Source organism: Haliotis cracherodii, unplaced genomic scaffold (genome assembly GCF_022045235.1).
Source record: "Haliotis cracherodii isolate W230 unplaced genomic scaffold, xgHalCrac1.p SCAF_1, whole genome shotgun sequence".
NCBI lineage: Eukaryota > Metazoa > Mollusca > Gastropoda > Lepetellida > Haliotidae > Haliotis > Haliotis cracherodii.
Window position 1 is genome coordinate 54,794,439 of NW_027266264.1, and position 20,170 is coordinate 54,814,608.

Sequence of the window (20,170 nt, forward strand, 5' to 3'; positions counted from 1 at the left end):
ATGGGATCGGGTGGTCAGGCTCGATGACTTGGTTGTTGCATGTCTTCGTATCCCAGTTTCGTACATCGATGCTCGTGACTTCAGTCCCTGGATTGTCTGGCCCAGACTCGATTATTTACAGACCGCCGCCATATAGCTGGAATATTGCTGGGTGTTATACAAAATACAAACTGTTTAAACGACAGTGAAAACATTGTTCATTTATTTTAGGGAGTGAAGAGTGAGTGAGTAAGTATGGTTTTATGCCGCTTTTAGCAATATTCCAGCGATATTGCGGCGGGGGACACCAGAAATGGGCTTCACACATTATACCCATGTCGGAAATCGAACCCGGGTCTTCGGCGTGACGAGCGAACGCTAGCTTTAACCACTAGGCTACTCGACCGCCCTAGGGAGTGAAGACTTAATATTAATCAGTTTTTAGGAAAACCTATACACCGTAGTCATGTGATGAATTGAGAGTACACCCTAGCAGCATGATGCACGATACCTGAAAGCGATTGGAATGTAAAGGGTATTGTTACCTGGCAACAAACGGGTTAATATATGCATGTCACCACTTAATAAGAATATTTTACTCAAATAAATTATGTGGTGTTTGTGATACCAGTAAACCATTAACCAAACCACCTATGAAAATAATATTTTGGGGCACAAGCGGATAACAGTTATATGAGGTAGTTCACCTGAACCCGGAACATGAGTTTTTACTTTATAGAGCAACACCAACTAACGTGTACAACTGCATTCAATGTATATTAGTCTATGTTTCCGCGTATATATGTACCAGTTCACGGAGAGTGTACAATTACAAGGGCGGTTCGGAAAGTTATTCTGTCAGCCATCCATTGTACTTTCGATCGTTAATATTCAGTCACGTTACCGCAAGTTTAATTACACCTTCGGTGAATCTGATAAACTATGTAACAGGATTTCTTATCACCTCGCAGTTAAAGTAGGTCAGACGGGGGTGACAGCTAGCGGCCGCCATATGTTTCGCTTCGTTAACGAGAGACGCCGGAGCCGGATATTCGTAGCTGGTCGTATTCATTGTGTATGTTAGTGTTGTGACATTGCTTTGTGGACCTGGATGTTATTGGACATATGTATACTTCATGGTGTAATCTGTAGTGCTGTCTAGTGTATACGTCAGGACATAAGTACAAAACAGTGACAGTGAGGTAAGAAACATGGTTTATACTTATCCTGAATTGACTTTCTCGTGTCTGAAAATGATGTTTCTGTGTTAAAATGTGTTGTTATATGAGTGTCCTATTATGAGGTTGTTTTCGTTACAAGTATTGGTGTACATACCCATCCTCCGAGGGCGACAGACTTACTAAGATTAGGTTTATAGAAAACGGCCTCGGTTGATCCAAGGGAAGTAACTCTAAAGTGCTGGCTTCATGTTAGTCTTGGGGTGGTGGAGTTAAATATTGATTCGACACACTGACAACCTTCTCCACATGCGTGCAATTTGTAAAGCCCATTCTTTGCCTCACAAGTTAAGAGTGACGATTTTTTAAACTGATTTACATAATCGTCATATGTAATTTCTAAACATGACTTCGTCACGGTACGGCTGAAATATTGCCGATGTGACGTGAAGTATAAACTCACTCACTAAACATGACGAGTGATGAAACTATCGCTACGAAACTTCCACCACAGATTGTAACCTACCTTTCTTAATGACAAGCCTAGTGTTGTTTAAAATTCATGCGTAAGAGCTGTATTTAATTACATGTAGATAAAATCAAATAGCAACACACATTCTGGATAAACGTGTAAGAGCAGTTCCATTCAACTATCAAACAATGAATCCAGTCTCGTAAAGAACCTGAAGGCAAAAAACTCATGCCTCGACAGTTTATCAGAATGATTATTATACATTTCCTTACAGTGTCAATTTTGTTGGTATATAGAATATCCTGATATGACAATTCTCAAACACGGGTGGAAATCATTCGTGACCAACTCGTGTTATTCCGGGACAAGCCGAATAGCGACTCGTGCCCCTCTCTTGGCCATGTTTGCGACCGGTTTCCGTCTTAGCGCAAACGGGCATACCTAAAACAATTGTCAACTCGTTGCGTTATGGTTCACATATATTTCCCCATATATTATATAATTATATTTCAGATGCAAGTTAAAGCACATCTGGACATGCGGAATTATACAGTATGATTGAGCAGATTTAACTGTGTCTTAGGTATATTTTTAGATGCAAGACACATGTAAATCAAAACTTATTTCTGAGGGATTCTTTGACGAAGAATTTGAAATCATACACGCATTCTGATTTGTTTGTTGTATTTTCGCACATAACATTCATCGATAGGGGGACGAGTCTTCTAGCAGGTTACGGAAAGGGGCGATTGGTGACGAATGGGGTGGAAACACCGGTTGTTACTACATGTATCATGAACGTGACTAAGTATCCATTCAAAGTGTACCACATGTATCGGGGCGGTGGGTAGCTAAATGATTAAAGTGTTCGCTCGTCACGCCGAAGACCCGGGTTTGATTTCCCTCATGGGTACAATGTGTGAAGCCCATTTCTGGTATCCCCCGCCTTGATATTGCTGGAATATTGCTAAAATCGGTGTAAAACAATACTCACTCACACCTCTATTCACTACAGATATCGAGTCAATCTTATATTTCCTAATATCCTTCATTTATTCTTCAATTGTTAATTCTAATCAGATATTCGCCGGCAAAAGATAATAAATAAGATTATAAAGATAATAAAATAATGCGCAGGTGAAAAATAAGCGTACTCAGGTATATCATAATTGTTACCGAACACGTCCAATAGTGGCATTGAAGGCTAAAAAACCCACAAACGCATGTGTTAGAAGGTATACTGATATATTGCGAAGTGACTGATTACTTTAACAAAATATGTTATGTAATATTATTTTTTCTTTAACAAATATTCCATACATATCTGTATGTACAGAACATATGATATCTCGAAAGTCATGAAAATATCAGCTTCATCAGGTGGCACCAAGGGCTTATATTTGCTATAACGTCGGCCCAAAGCTCACAGGAGCTGCGTTGTTATGTAGTGTTGTGTAACGTTGTGATGTACTGTCGTTATTTTTGCTATGTGTGTTGTGAAGGTTGTGACACGGTCTTCAACTACAATTCTGTTAGCGGACACTGGTATGATCAATATAGAAAAACGCTTTATCAGATGCCGTGTTTCAATCAAGAAAAATAAACATATTATATTCGTCCACTTTGACAAGATATGTAAACGACTCATTTGGAAGCATTCATATAGATATGTTTTTTAATATTATTATTTAAAGTGCGCGTACAAACTCCAACATGCTCATTACTATCATCTCAACCGCCACGTGTTACAGGGGATTCTTGTGTCAAAGGAAGCACCAGGTTGTCAATATCCCTCTCTCAATCCCTAATGAAAATAATTTTAATTCAAAATGTCTAAATTCAGAGGATCTATTTTCACGGGGAAACCGATGAAATAAGAAGCTTTATGCGTAGTCTTCCCCGAGTGAATTTATTTTGTAAACCTAGTCTCCACTCATGATGTATTTATGTTGCACAAACCCCATCACTTTGTTTTCATCAACACCAAGGATGTATTTGCATCACATTTATTGTGCCTTTTTCCATTTTCTATCCTTGGGGATTCTGGGTATGAGTACAGCCCCCAAAAAACCTTTGCTTGTCGGAATGGGTGGTCAAACTCGGTGACACAATTGAGTTGATCGATGGTCATGATGTCAATCGCTGGAATTGTTGGTCCAGACTCGATTATTTACAGACCGTGGTCATGAAGCTGGAATATTGCTGAGTACTGTGTTAAACAACAATCACAGACAATAATTAAAGAAAACAAACAATATAATTTCAGCTTCCACGACAGTGATGGCGTCAATAATAAGCAACCAAACGCTCCCTGCCTGTGCGGACCTCATTGATGTATCGGCGTTCAACCATTACATCACCCTCCTTGCGGTGAGTTCAAAGTGGTTTACCGATTTACTTATAACAGTAATGCATTTGATGATATCATTATTCATTGAATGTTATCAGTACTTTTTTATTGATATCAAGAAATGAGTTAATGATATCGATAAAAAATGGATGATATCTTGAAATGAATTGATGATATCAATCAAAGAATTAATTACATCATTCTAAGAAGTATATTTTGGTAGTTAATGATATAATTTACTCAATAAAAACATTGATAGTAGTTACTGAATAACTGCTATCAAAAAAACGAAATTCTTATCGCAGTTAATGCATTTAACACGAAGACATTATTGATATCATAATCTGAAAACTGATTATTCGGGCTATCACTAAAATGGATTTACCAGTAATGTAACAGCAAGTTATATGTTCATGAATTGAATTAATGATATCAATTATAATTAAAACCCCTTTTCTAAGGGAAAGGCCGAAATTAAATGCTTCAACAGCTTATCAATACATTCCCATTCGACAGTGACTAATTTTTTTCAAAGACAACTATAATGACAAATCCCGGAATTTGATTCATTTAGCAATGATTCAACAAATTCTAGTATTATCACCTATAAATCTGTTTTTCAAAAAACCTGTTTGAGTTTATTATATCGGTTAATACGTGTTTGACTTCAAAATCGACATTGGGCAAACTTAATGGATGTCATATCCTTCATAATTCATCTATCACGGTCATCTTTTGGGATACATGTTATTATACCTTGTCTTTGAAAGGGTGTGAAGCCTTGACACGTTAATAGTGTCGACCATTTTGACACTGTACTTTAAGCAACTGCAATCTCGACGCATTGCCACTGTCACTGACACCCAGAAGAAATGTCTCACCAAATGATCATATATTGAGATATATTTGTTGTAACCAAACTACAAAATATATTACTGTATGGCAATTTGAGCTTACATTCACACATGTCATCTCTTGTTTGAAGGACTATTTTCCCCAGCGATACAGTGGGTTGTTATATCGAGGAACGAAATAAGGATATAAGAAATATAAGAATTGGCAGTCAGTTTGCGTGCGTTCGTTGGGGTCTGAATTGAATAGAATGAGGGCCAAACTGTATGAATGTCGGAGCCTCTATGAAGGTTCATACTCCAATGAACTGCCAATTCTCAATTTCGTCTTAAGTAACAACGGGCATTTCTTCCCAGGCTGGCATGATCCTCATTCTAGCGCTTCTGGAGAAGCGAAGATTCCACCCAGAAGTGTGTGGAGGAAGGCCGGCATTGATTGTGTGAGTATCAATACCTGTCCAGCTCTGCGTATACTAGTATGGCATCTTCATTATACATTTATCATGTGATAAATACAAGTCAGCCCTTACAAGGATTAATGGTGTTTGGGGCCTGAACAGGGGCATCTCATGGGTAGTATCAAGTTATGTGATGAAGTGCTTACCTTACATGTATGTTTCAATTTTAAAAGGAGAACCATCAGTCTAATATATGGTTACTTTGCCTTTCCAGTCCTCTTCCTCTACTAGATGGCTACGACAACCGTTTCTCATACGCTGCAGCCTTCGGAGCCGTCATCAACATCATCTCAACATTGTTCACGAAGTCGTATACAACTGACTCCTTCAACGTTCCGGATCCTTTGTGGGCTGCGGGTGGGTCTCCCCTATAATTTTCTTTATGTACCACAGGTGGATCCGGGGAATTCCAGATGGTGGCGGATCTACGGGCATCTCATACCTATCATCATTTCCCGAAAGAAAGCTTACATTAGCTGTCAAAAATCATAAGTTGTCAAAATAACAAGCATAAGCACAAGCATATAGGCGTGACAACAAGAAGCAGTCATTTGACACAAGACGCACATCGCTATGACGGCAAGAATAGGACAGTGGAATGAGACTGAACAATAAGCACAATAACATGACGGCGAGAAGCAATGCCATGAGAGCTAGCAGTGTTATGACAGCAAGAAGCACAGTTGCATTATGATATTATATAGACACGTATCACTTATTTACTACTTTGTACAGCAAGTTACCGTCTCGCATAATATCATAGCAGTAAATAACACAATGCCATGATAGTTACGAAGAAGCAGAATGGCATAACAACGAGAAGCACAATGACATGAAAAAAAGGAAAACTATCAAGCCAAAAAGAAGCACAATTCCATTACTGTAAGAGGGACAAAATCAAGACATCAGGAATCACCTAAATGATGTAGTCATGACAGATGTAGTCATAATGCAATGGGGCCCAAGCCTCACTTTACTTCCTGCTTCATCTGACATCCCACGTACGTTAATCATCTATATTTTTATGATGCTATTGAACTTTTCGGAGGTTCAGTAAAAGCTTGATCTGGTCTATTCCAGCACTGGTGTTGCAGTTACGAGTTCTGGAGGCCTGCATCACATGTTTTCCACTGTTCGCCTGTATTTCGACACGACACAAGCTGGCTGGGGCAGTTCTCGGTGTCACATATAGTTCGATACTGTAAGTTATCTGTTGTTTACATCCGTCGATGTGCTGAAATCACAACATATATCCCCTGAACAGCTTATATGGATCTCCTGATAAATTTTAACCATAATTTGTAGAAACTTGTTAAAGGATAAATGCAATTTAGTAATACCGATGTAGCTCCTATAACGCTAGCTCTTGGCATTTTAAATCTGATACGTGGATGGATGGATGGATGGATGGATGGATGGAAACGCTACCTTGTCGAACCCACCACGAACTTTTCGGAAAATATGAAGACGTCCCATCACCACAGCCTTCTGCATTACCAAGAGTATTAGAAGGGCCGTGTTCAAGGCAGCCAGCTCGGGTCCTCGACTATGTCAGTCAACAGATTGGGAGGTACCAAACCTAAGGCGCCGAGAACGATGGTACCTTGGATGCAAGCGAGACATTTCATTAGCGAGGTCGTAATATTTGCCATGTTATTCCTGATTCATGTGAATCACATTTGTGTGAATAGGGACAGAGGATTCAATTACATCAAAAAGATTTCTTTGCATTTATCAATTTATTGTATCCACTGATTATGTGTTGGACAGTCTCATTATATTCATTGCATAATCTACATTTCATATTTACATTGTGATGCACAAATCACACATTGATGGATTCGAATGGGAATTGACTGTTACTGAGCAGCGAACAGAAAGCATTCTGTTTCACTTTTTGAAGCCAGCCGACTTCCTCTGGTCATTGCTGGTCTTTTTTAACATACTGCATATAAACTCGATCATCATCATCATCATCATCATCATCATCATCATCATCATCATCACATGCTGCTTGACTTACGCACTTTTTTTAATATTGCAGCTTAGGCAGTACGTCTGCTGAGGCCGTACAGACCTACTGCCAAATTGTCCAAGCACTAACGGTAAGAGTCATACCGATTTAAAAACACATCACGATGGTCCAAGTGCCAAGTATATGTTATTCAGATTAGTTACATAGGCGTGCCTTAAGGTTTAACTAAATTCAATGTGTCCCTTTACCTTCCAGGTTAAGTATATATGTCATGTGAACCGATATGTTGTTTCAAGGACACGTTAAAGTTAACAATCGAACGAGATCCAAAGGCTGAACACGCGATATAAATATGTTTGAATTCTCTTTTCATTTCATTGTTATAACTACATACTATATTGAACAAATCTCTAAATAGCATCAACTATTTTAAGTTTCGTTTTGGCATAATGCAGCGCCCTCAATGAATGCTAGATGGCTGCCTTTAAACCCTAACTCACTCAAAATCCAAAATGGCGAATCATGAATATCAGATATATCTTTCAATAACTGGCATCGTTTAAAGGTAATTCAAGCGGTATCGGTTCTCATCTACCTCCCGGTTGTGCTGTGCTTCTTGTATCTTATCTTCAAGTTCCTTCATGCCATCACGGAGTGCATCAGGTCAAACACATACATAATAACTGTGAGTACTATTGGATTTTCCTTTTCCTCTCTATGACTAATTTTAATTGAACTTTCATCGATTATCGGTAAACGACTTACTGATTCAGTTTCTTTTAATATTGCTGTAAAATATGTCGATATTATTTAGCATTTTGGTGTGATATAACCATTGATAATGCCGCTAACACAATAAATATGACTATTTTATGTATATTTTTACATACAAAAGGAGCCACTGAAACGGGTGTACACTCACCAGCAGCAGTATGTGCGTCTAGTTCTACACAGAGACTATGACCCAAGGTATCGTAATTCCGGGAAGAACTCATAGAGGCATGCAGGATACTATATATGCATGGAGACTTGTAGAATCCTTCAGAAAGAGAAATTCATTCACTTTAATAGTGTGAAACTGTAGTACTATAAAGGCATGGCAAACTGTAGTATAACTATGGCATAATGATTGTAGTATCATAGTTACATATTGGACTGAGACTTTTAGTAATATGTAGAACTGTAGCAGTATAGTGACATGCATGACTGTAGCACATTAGTCACAAGTATGACTGTAGCTTATATTGGCATGTAGGATTAGCATAATAGGAACATGTAGGATTGTAATATAATAGGAACATGTAGGACTGCAGCATAATAGGAACATGTAGGACTGTAGCGTTGTAGAACTATGTAGGTATGTAACATCGTAACATGTAGGACTGTAGCCTTACGAACCATGTAGGTATGTAACATTGGAACATGTAGGATTGTAGCCTTGCGAACCATGTAGGTATGTAACATGGGAACATGTAGAGCTGTAGCCTTGCGAACCATGTAGGTATGTAACATGGGAACATGTAGGACTGTAGCGTTGTAGAACCATGTAGGTATGTAACATAGGAACCTGTAGGACTGTAGCGTTGTAGAACCATGTAGGTATGTAACATAGGAACCTGTAGGACTGTAGCGTTGTAGAACCATGTAGGTATGTAACATAGGAACATGTAGGACTGTAGCGTTGTAGAACCATGTAGGTATGTAACATGGGAACATGTAGAACTGTAGCCTTGCGAACCACGTGGGTATGTAACATAGGAAAATGTAGGACTGTAGCGTTGTAGAACCATGTAGGTATGTAACATAGGAAAATGTAGGACTGTAGCGTTGTAGAACCATGTAGGTATGTAACATAGGAAAAATTTGGACTGTAGCCTTGCGAACCATGTAGGTATGTAACATTGGAAAATGTAGGACTGTAGCGTTGTAGAACCATGTAGCTATTTAACATAGGAAAATGTAGGACTGTAGCGTTGTAGAACCATGTAGGTATGTAACATAGGAAAATGTAGGGCTGTAGCGTTGTAGAACCATGTAGGTATGTAACATGGAAACATGTAGGACTGTAGCGTTGTAGAACCATGTAGGTATGTAACATAGGAAAATGTAGGACTGTAACGTTGTAGAACCATGTAGGTATGTAACATAGGAAAATGTAGGACTGTAGCGTTGTAGAACCATGTAGGTACGTAACATTATAGGAACATGTAGGACTGTAGCCTTGCGAACCATGTAGGTATGTAATATTATAATTATATACAGTATGCTTGTTAGTCTAACATTATAGAGGTACTTAGGATTGTAACATTATAGTGACATCTATGATGGTAGCATTATAGTAACATGTAGGACTGTAGCATTTATAGTGGTACTGTAGGAATATAGCATTAAATTCACTTAAAGGACTTAAAATTATAGTGGTACATGCATTTTTAAATGTATCATTCTTCTGGCATATATGAATCCATAGCTAGCACAGTGACATGTGGACATATAGCATTTTAGTGAACTGATAGTAACAGGCCAAACTGGCGCTATATCAAACTACAGCATCTAGTGGCAGCAGAACTAAATCAGTGTAGCATAATTTATAACACGCAGATATGTAGCATTTATTAGAATACATAATCAGTGACAGTTTTGGTTTTCTTATGAAAACAGTAATCAAATCAAATCTGTAGCCTTCAAACTACCGTGATGTTGCGCACTGTATAACACTGTATTTCAGCATAGAGACGACAACCTGTGATAAACTGATCTACAGATCCGTGCCTGGATTCAAATACCCTGTACGAATTATATCTGTGGCCTTCATACTACTAGTTCTTCTATACAGAGTAAGTAGAATGCGGTTATCTTGAACCCATGTATAGTTTAATTATACAACGTCTATTGATTTAAAACCTCATTATACTAGTAGAGCGGTGGACGTTGAAACAACGTAATGCCACACCTGGGCACACACGGGTTGCTGTTAAAACCAGAGAATACTACATCCACTAACACCCGGGTGGAAGTTTCAACCATTTCATTTATGATCAGTCATCATCATACATATGATCGTTGCATCCAATTACTCCCCACAGTACCCACGTAGGGTCTGTGAGTGAGTATGGTTTTGCGCCGCTTACAGGAATATTCCAGAAATATGCTTCATGCATTGTACCCTTTTGGAGACTCGTCTCCGGGCTTTCAGGGTGACGGGCGAATGCTTTAACCACTGGCCTATCCCGCCGCCCTAATTGATACCAAAGTGTACATTAATTTTGAAATTCATTTATCTCTTGTTATTTGGTTAAAGTGTATGTGTGTATGAAGAAGATAGTTAAAATGTTCACATTCGAAACAACATGGAAGTCCTCGGCAAATCCAAGAATTCAAAGGGTCACCGCTGCTTCCATCATCACAATCGTCATATATGGGGGCATGGGGGGCAAGACGTCTAGGGCGCCACGTTGTCGACACACAGAAAACAGAGATTTATAACTTAAACTTAGGTTTCGTTTTTAATTATGTTTTGAATGTGAGCATGTACATAATTAAATTGATTCTTTTCCAGCTTGGATTGGCCCTGCTTCTGGTTGGTTCTATAATTACCATCTGGTCAGAGCCTTATTTCGTCGGTCAGAATTTTTCAATTCCCTACGGTGAAACCAGGTTTTATTTGATGACGCCGGTTGTATTTGATCTACTTGCAGGTATGACACTGTGGAGTGGGCTATTCGTTCGCTTTTTGAAATATTCTTCTCTTCATTGTTTCACGACTCCAGAATTATATGAAACATCCATTTGACTGATGTGAATGAAAATGCACAAAGGCAGTAGGGAGTTTGTTTAATCCTAATTACGCCAAATAATGCCTCCCTTCCTTCATAAGAAATATCTGGATGACGTACATGTATCTCCTCCGCTTTGAATGTTGCGTTTCATTTGATGCTTGCCCAATGCGCACGTACAATAGAAGGTTTATGTGTATGTCGGCTCTTGCAAGTGCGATGCATTATTATATAATTTTTTAATTTGAAGTTTACACAATATACGGCTTTTCCATTGGACGAGAGGTTGGTCACATGATCGTGAAATTGACGTTCATAAGTGTATGAACGACAATTTGACGTTCATACGTTTTTCACGAGATCATGTTCTTTAAATGACGTAAACACTGACGGACTACTTCCACATTCCTGGGGAAACCCCTGGGAATTCCCCAGCACGAAAACACACATAAGCGTTCTTTCTGATCATTTAGAACCTTTATTCTTGGTCTCAGCGTTTCAGTATACATTGAGAAATGTCAGAGAGCGTGACTGCATGATTGTTCACGAATATCCTGCTAATGAACAAACGATGAAATGCACATCTAAACTATCGTAGTGTCGACTCGATCCGTGCCAAGGCTGACATTGACCGTCTCCAGCAATCTATGAATTTACCTTAGTGTCTGTTTGACGCATCTTTATTCACCTTTCAATGATCGGCCAGTTGATCAATGATGACGTACACATGTAACAGGCACACGTTCATTAACAACTTCGGAAATCTCTCCCGTCACGTTTATCGTGTCTGCCATTTTGACGTCTTGTACTTGATGTAAATGTATTACGACGCGCTGTCATTGTGACCGACTTACTGAGGTAGTTCTTTACAGACCTTTCTCATCTAATGAGGATATGATTTGAACACATGTGCTGCGTAAGATGTTTCTGAAGAGCAAGTTGTGCATCCGTACGCCCATGTCACCTCTCTTTTTGAGGAACTATTTTACTCCGCGAAATAGCTGGTTGTTGCATGGCTGTCAGTGTAAACATGAAGTCACTCGTATGTAAATGAAATTGTGTTTAGATCTTGGCCTACATCCTTTGAGGTAAGAAATTGTGATGAAAAAATTATAAGAACTGACTTTCACTTTGTGTGAGTTCATTGGAGTATGAACCTTCATAGAGTGAAGTATAAGTATAAGTAAAAGGGTAAATGCTTGACCAGGCCAGTGTATATAGCGGGGAAATGTTTTACAAAATAGTTTATATTAGCACATATATTGACGGATCCTACCGTAGAGCAGGACACCTGTACCTTTACATGTACCACAATTGAATCTGTTGCGACAGACAATCGAGACTAATTATTCTCTGGTGTTGATTTTTTAAATTATATCATACGATATATTGTTTTCATCCTCAAAGGAGAATGTACATACATAACTTCGTCTCTTTGTTTTTCTGTGTGTTTAAGTTATATCTGTCTTCATTATCTCAGGTCTGAACATGTAAGAAAGTTTTTTTTAAGAGTTTCGTCTGTTATGATGGACAATTCTTTTCACCTTCTAATAAAGATTTATACACTATATACAGCACATGTCTTGAGCTCGAATTCATTTATAATCCCACTTCTGTATAAAAATACATGTATTTAATAACTCTGTATATTTAAAAAATACGTATTTAAGCCCATGTTCTAAGCCCAATATTATTCAGGTGAAATAACAAATTATCGTCGTTTTGGGAAACCTCTTTAACGTTAGCGTTTATGAAACGGGCATTTCACAAGTAATTATATTTCATGTTTTGCGATTGGACACCCAATACTTAAAGCATCACATAGAGGTATCTATATTATCTATCATAGTCAGTTAATTTTGAATTTGTTTTCTCCAGTGACTAAATCAGATGTACATATGTTGGAGGAAGATAAATAGGAGTACAAGAAAATTTTATGCCCATATGTTTACAGGTTTTGAGCCATGTTTTGTTTAGATTAACTGTCAAAATAAAAAACCCTGCAGTACATTTATTGAGAACGAATGATATCATCAGCAAATACAGTGTACCATTAATATTTCCTCAATACCTAGCAAATATATGTACGCATCGCTTACCTTTACAAACAGTTTTTAAACGGAAAACGACAAAAGGTATGGACTTACAAAGCAACCTTGTTGTAAGCCCATATGTAAGCCTATATGACACATTCAGAGTAGTAATGGTCACATCTGATACAATTTTTAACAGACACATTGGGTTTCTATGCTTTATATATTTTCGTAATTAAACCATTTTATCCTCACATGTATCTCTTTTGCCATGTGTTGAATGTTTTATTTTGAAGAACCCGTTTGACACATATGAATACTTCGGAGGAAGATGCTTAGTATTAAGCAAAAATCAATTATTGTCTTCCTGATGCGAAATTTGACGCAGTTTGTTTCCTGTGTTGTAGGCGTGTTCTACATCACAACGATCGTATGTGTGATAGTCACTGTATTCTACATCTACCTGTTTATGAAGAGCTACAGGTAAACGATGGGCTCCTGTCGATCCAATTAAACTGATTAAGCTGTCATTAATTCATTGGAAGACCATCATGATCCTGTTCTATTTTCAGACGTCATTTGCTGCGCATGTTTCGGGGAAACAAGAGTTTCATTCTCGATCAACTGCCGAAACCACATATAATGATGGTATGTATATTAACATTATACCTAGTGAGATAGATGGTCGCAACGGAAAACATGCCTGTGCTCAGTGAGAGGTATTACCCTGCCAGTATGCTATAAAACGTCAGGGCAAGAGAATAACCAGTCTCATTATTCATTTGAGACTGGGTCCTATATATTTTCAATGAGAAGTATTGCCCTTCCAATAAAATAGTAAAATATAACGCCAGAGAATAATCAGTCTATTATCCGATAAAATAATTCCTATTGCGTGTAAAAGGCAAACAGCAGTGAAAATTATACGAATCGATGAAAATTATGTAAATAGCTTATTGGCTTTGATTATATATGTTACAACTATTTAAGGACGTGGGGGAAATAAAGGATAAATAAAGCGTTCGCTCATCAGGCGAAATACCAGAGTTCCCGACGTAGGTATACTTAAAATCCTGTCGGATGATCTCTTGGGCACTTTTGCTAATTCGGCATAAACCCGCTCACAGACATTTGACTCAGTCAGTACCCTTGATTATGTATCTGGTAGTTGAACCTATAGCTAGACTTATAGTAATCGAATATTCAAAGCTTAGTGGGTCTTATGTAGTGAAACTCATAATTGGAATATACCGTTTGAAGTGAAATCGTTTGGATAGACCCATTTACGAATCAAAGAAATTTCGTTACGTTGTGATGTCCCTTTAATTATACTCATAAACAAGGTTTCATAAGGGCTCTTTTGTTCCCGGGAAATAATCTTGATCATTTGAAAATTTGAACATGTCTGACAATTTTTAACTTTTCAGTGGACCAAAAAGGGCCCTGGTCCTTGTGCGTCTTTTCTGCAACAGACATCACCCTGAAGAAGTATGCCCTGATAAACGGGCCCTGGTTATATTTACTTGTTTTTGCAATGGTTTATTTGAAAAGAAGAATGTATATTTTCCTTTTTCTGCTTTCAGGCCAGCAGCATGCGCTTTCCTGGATATCAAGTTGCATACATGTTGTGGGGTAACAGCTTCAAATTATTTTAGTCACTGATATGTTTATTTTCTCCCAAATGTTACGTAGCAATATTGGATAGGTCTAGATGCTGAAGCACGTCGAAATGTAAGATGGATAATATGACATGCGATTTCAAGTTAATGTTGATAAGATATTTAAACCTCCGGACCGTTTTTGTCCGGATTAACACGTTTCCGGATTAACGGATCTTTGGTACTGAAGTCACTTTGTATACATGTCATGTAACCGCTTCCAACAAGATCGTCCGGAAGGTGACGTTTCAGTATTAACGGACCGGACTAGCGAGGTTTCACTGTATGTGTTTCCTGTCATATACATGCACTCAAATAATAATGTTCTCTGTAATACTTATATTGTAAATAAATTCATTAATTTTGTGTATTCTATTTTGCAGGGTTTGGCCTGCTGTTTATTGCACTTTTGGTCGTGGGCTCGATGCTCACCTACGTGATATATCTGACCATTATCAATCACATCCTGACAGCTGTTCTTTTATGGCTGTTACAAACAATAAGGTACATCTAGTTGTGTGAACACTACAGTGCAAAGAATAAGGTAGTTTAATACAGATTCGTGTCAACACATGTGCCAAAAACAGTGCCATAATCACTGTTACAAAGGGTAAGGAATGTTAAATGTCCTTTTGGGCCTCTTCATGATTCTGTATAATTTTTGTTTTGTGTTTGTTGTTTAACGCCGCAATCAGCAATATCCCAGCTGTATGATGGCAGCATGATATGACGGCGAGTCTGGACCAGCAGTAATATGACTTTTGTGTGCAACGATCTACACCGTCGGGGTACGATGACACGCTATCAACCTAATCACCGAGCCTGACTACCCGATTCATTTGGCCGCCTCTCACGTCCAGCATCAGTTGCTGGTGACACGAAATCCCCACGGGGAGAAATCGGTGTGATAATTATGACATGTGTTCATATAAAAAGGTGTATACTTTGATTAATTGAAAAAAAACATACTTGTACATACATAATATACATCATGTATATGAATAACTGCTTTTATTGATACTCCAATTAACACTACAAAACACCGCTTTGAGCGTTGGTACAAACGTTGTCATATTAAAAAAGACATAAAAACACCCTAGCTAATTCTGAAATTTGAAAAGTCATTCCGTATTTGACAATTACAATATGTATTTATGCAATTATATCACCATTTCACAAACACATGACATGATGGATTAGGAATATACCAAGGGGCGCTTTTCAAATAAACATTAAAGAAAAACAAATAAATATTTGTAAACATTCAGCTGACATATTGATACTTTCAGGAGTTTTGATTTATTGAAAGTTATTGAAAGTTGTTTTTTGTACAAGTGTTCCAGCCATGGCGTTGCTGTTGTTCTATCTACAAGTTGTCCTTGCCAAATGTGTACTGATGCAAGAGAAGATCAAGGTAACAGATGACACACCTCCTCTAAATGTGGACAACAGGTACTGTAAAAGTTTCAGTCTCAATAGTAATCTCAACCTTACTGTTTAAAGACCCTGTGGTGATTCAGGGACATATAAATGAGGACCAGGTGGACACAATGTGTGGCCTGGATGTATGTTCTTAGGATGTCACCCACTCAAATATTGTTGACTGCGGCGTACATTATTGATTCACTCACTAGAGTTTGGAGTTGTCTGTCTAAGTGGGGATTTTTGGGAAGCCTAGGGTTCGCTCATCACCCCGAAAGTCCGGGTTTGATTCCCTTTATGAGTAAAATGTGTGCTGCTCACTTCTGGCGTCCACACCGTGCTATTGTTGGAATATTGCTCAATCAATTTCGAAGTGATAGGTTCAATAACAATAATCAAACCATACCACGAAAACGTGTGTTTTAGGGCCAACACAGTGTTTCCAATAACCTGATCATGAACAGATCCAATTACAGATCATTAAGTCACACGTTGAAGATAACTTCAATATAATTTCAGGCGCTTTTATGAATGCTTTAATTACTACGCCTTGTTCGGAAATCTGGCCATTGGAATATTTTCGTGTTTCTGGAGAATTCTACAAGGGTTCATTCTTGGTGTCTTTATGGTTGGTCGGCTGGATCACAGCATATATGCAAGGGGCTGGGAACACAGAGACAAAGGTATGTCAAGGCTGTTGTTTAACCTTTATATTATCAGTCGTTATCCTTATGAAAAATCTTTCTTCATAGCAGTTGAACGGTATTTCAATGATAGGACAATGTACCTGCTTATGAGGAAGGACCTGTGCTGGAAGAAGCACATGTACAGGTCACAGAATGGTAATGTAGACGAATTTGGCTTTAAATCAATATCTAGCAGATCCATGCTCGGCTATGAAGGTAATGCGTTACAGTGATTTGCGTCGCCTTTGGCCTCCGCAATGCCCCCAATATATGCTCTTTTAAGGAGGGGTACAAATGGCCCAGCCGTCTAACTCAGTTTTTATTGACGAGATTTTGTCGGCCACCGCTTCAAGATACCATTTACAGTGAAAGGGGAAGACAAATAGTTATTTCACACTACATTCTATTACCTATTTAATTTTAACAACTATATATTGTGAGAGCGTTAACCTGAGGTACTTTCTCTCTCAAGTATTAGCCACCCTCATGCACGCCAACGCACATCATTAATAACGGTTTCTTCTCACATATAGGCTATCTGTCGTACATCTCCATGCTGCACGTGGAGAACGCACACAACCACCCGATGTTGAGAGTCTTCTGTGACCTGTTACTGACAGCTCTGGATAAGGATGGACATCAGCACACATATCAGACACCGGGTACGTTTTATTTACCGTTACCGTTTTATTCGTGTGTTGGGTGTCAATAAACACTATAATAGGGGTAACATATATATTAACACATTATATATCATGTGGTATATATTGGTATACGTGAGCAGTGAGTATGGTTTTAAAAATATACACCACATTGTAGTGAGATTCTTCTATGCCACCTCGAGGTAAACTGAGAATGGATTTCACATTTTATGTATTGTGTTTAACCCGAATATTTAGTGTGCCGAGTCAACCACCATGCATTAATACCAATAATCGGTAACACTGTGCCTGTCAGTAATGCTGCAGCTACACTGAAGGAGTCAATTTCATTGCAGCGAAATCAGTAGTAAAAACCGTTACCTGTCCACCATCTGATCTTGTAGAGCAACCGCAATATAATGCTGTATCTACTGCAACGTTCTTCAGGCGAATGTGCTTTGACGGGTGCCATCGGTGGGACAGGACACATGTACGCTCACCTTTTTGTGAACACCTGGTATCATCCCTCTTTGATAGTGATACATAAACACATGATCATGATTTAGTCGGGATCGCACTATGGATTTCTGAAGAATAAGGAAAGGATTTTGTCTCTTGTATTACAACATTGCCAACACTTGCCCATATATATTTGACGTCGAACATAACGTAGCTCTAGATCAATAGCTATTGTCCACGGCCCTTAATAATCAATATTTATTGTTCAAATATTGTAATACATCAGAAAGCAATGCATGTTTGCGGAAAATACAAGTAAGGTGAAAATGATCCATATAAACAAAGAGAACCGGACACAACATTATTTCTCCTTGGACAATGTGTTCGGCATACCCTATATGTGGTACAAAGTCAAAAGGCAATATGATCATATGACTATATTCTATGTGTTACTATAGTATTCAGTTTGTGTATTCTACTAATACCATTTCAAACCAGGAATAGTATGAAAACATTCCTCTGATCTGATTTCAGTGAGAAGAAATACCAAAGCTTTAAGAAGATGGCTTGTGGCTTACACGCTTATCAACAACCCAGAACTTGCTCAAAGAAGAAAAAGAGTTCTGAGTGTAACCAACAAAAAACGTCGGTTTACCAGAATCCCTCAAGCGGAACTTGAATGTGCTATTGACTGGCCCATTGATGACGGAATCAGTTCTTCTGTGGAATTTGCTTCGAGCCGAAGGAATGTTTTGCTTAATCACGCAGCCTCTCAATGCCATTCTGATCTGTGATGGGACAATGCTTGTTCTGAACAGTGCATGTGATGGGATAGTGTTTGCCTGAACAGTACTTTTGTAGGGACAGTGGTCGTGAGTGGACAGTGCTTGTGATTAGGACAGTATTTGTGATGGGACAGTGCATGTGATGGGATAGTGTCTGCCTGAACAGTTCTTTTGTAGGGACAGTGGTCGTGAGTTGACAGTGCTTGTGATTAGGACAGTATTTGTGATGGGACAGTGCATGTGATGGGATAGTGTCTGCCTGAACAGTTCTTTTGTAGGGACAGTGGTCGTGAGTGGACAGTGCTTGTGATTAGGACAGTATTTGTGATGGGACAGTGCATGTGATGGGATAGTGTCGGACGGAACTTTTGTAGGGACAGTTCTCTTGAGTGGACATGTCTGTGATGCGACAATGCCTGTGATGGCACGATACTTATGATTGAGCAATGGTTTTATTGGACAGTACTTGTAACGTGTGGTCATAACATTCAGACCATGTCTTAATTTTACTATTACTTGGTTTACGGCTTCGCCCACTGAATTACTACATTTGTGTGCATGGTATAACAATTGAATGTTTAGAACAATGTGTAACATATTTTGACCAATATTCGAAAGGAAACTTTTTCACTGGCCATTCGCAGTAACAAAGAGCAGCTACTCTTATTACAGTATTAAGTCACCCCTACCAACAGTTCATGTACAATAGCCGGTAATATTGGACAACAATAACGAGGTCAATAGGGGATGACAATGGCTATAAAATAACTTACTTGTATATCAGATATCTTCCAACAATATAGTTGTCCATCGTACACGGAATAGACATGTTACGATGGATAACCAACCAAATTGGTCAATATCCAGTAGCTCAAGTGTATATCAAGGTACGGCTTGCTGCTTATCGGGCGATATAGTCAAGATACCATGCTGAGTGATGAATTTGATGAAATTTGGTATTCAGATGGTGCATTATGGATCCAGACCGAGTTCGAAAATCAGCAAAGTAGGTTATATCAACCAGGTCAGAGGCCACGTAAAACTGACTAAACCTGTGGGAAACATGTTTTTATCAGGTGTAACTATTGATGGATTTAATCGCATTTAATTTGTTGAATAATTTAATTTTAAACATAGGTCAAATTAGTCAATACTGACGAGGTCAAACATTGCTGAATAATGACTTGAACTGACTTGTGGTACAACAAATATTGATACATTTATATATAATTTGTCACATGTAAATTCAGACTAGGTTAAGTACTCGTAACTAGCCAAATTAGTCAATATCATCAATTTTTGCAGGAGCCAAACACATTCCATGTGTGTGCAAGTCCTAACAAATTTCTGGCCACTGCCACTTATATTTATCATCTTCTAGATCTATTGCTCAAAAACAGAAATTAAGTCTTCAGCTTCTCACAAATGCAACCCAATACATGGTCAT

The 20,170-nt window shown here is 38.4% G+C and overlaps 1 protein-coding gene across 1 annotated transcript; it reads left to right on the top strand.

The window, feature by feature from the left end:
- The first annotated feature begins 768 nt into the window (after window positions 1-768).
- LOC139465714 (stimulated by retinoic acid gene 6 protein-like) lies at window positions 769-18,885 on the top strand. Its single transcript, XM_071247536.1, has 18 exons — window positions 769-1,181; window positions 3,896-3,999; window positions 5,188-5,270; window positions 5,503-5,645; window positions 6,369-6,489; window positions 7,333-7,393; window positions 7,829-7,948; window positions 8,159-8,232; window positions 9,992-10,100; window positions 10,823-10,961; window positions 13,480-13,555; window positions 13,645-13,720; window positions 14,656-14,704; window positions 15,114-15,234; window positions 16,066-16,182; window positions 16,672-16,835; window positions 17,372-17,500; window positions 18,473-18,885. Exons 2-18 carry the CDS (start codon window positions 3,910-3,912, stop codon window positions 18,730-18,732), a joined length of 1,932 nt encoding a protein of 643 aa, XP_071103637.1. The 5' UTR covers window positions 769-1,181; window positions 3,896-3,909; the 3' UTR covers window positions 18,733-18,885.
- Window positions 18,886-20,170: the final 1,285 nt, after the last annotated feature.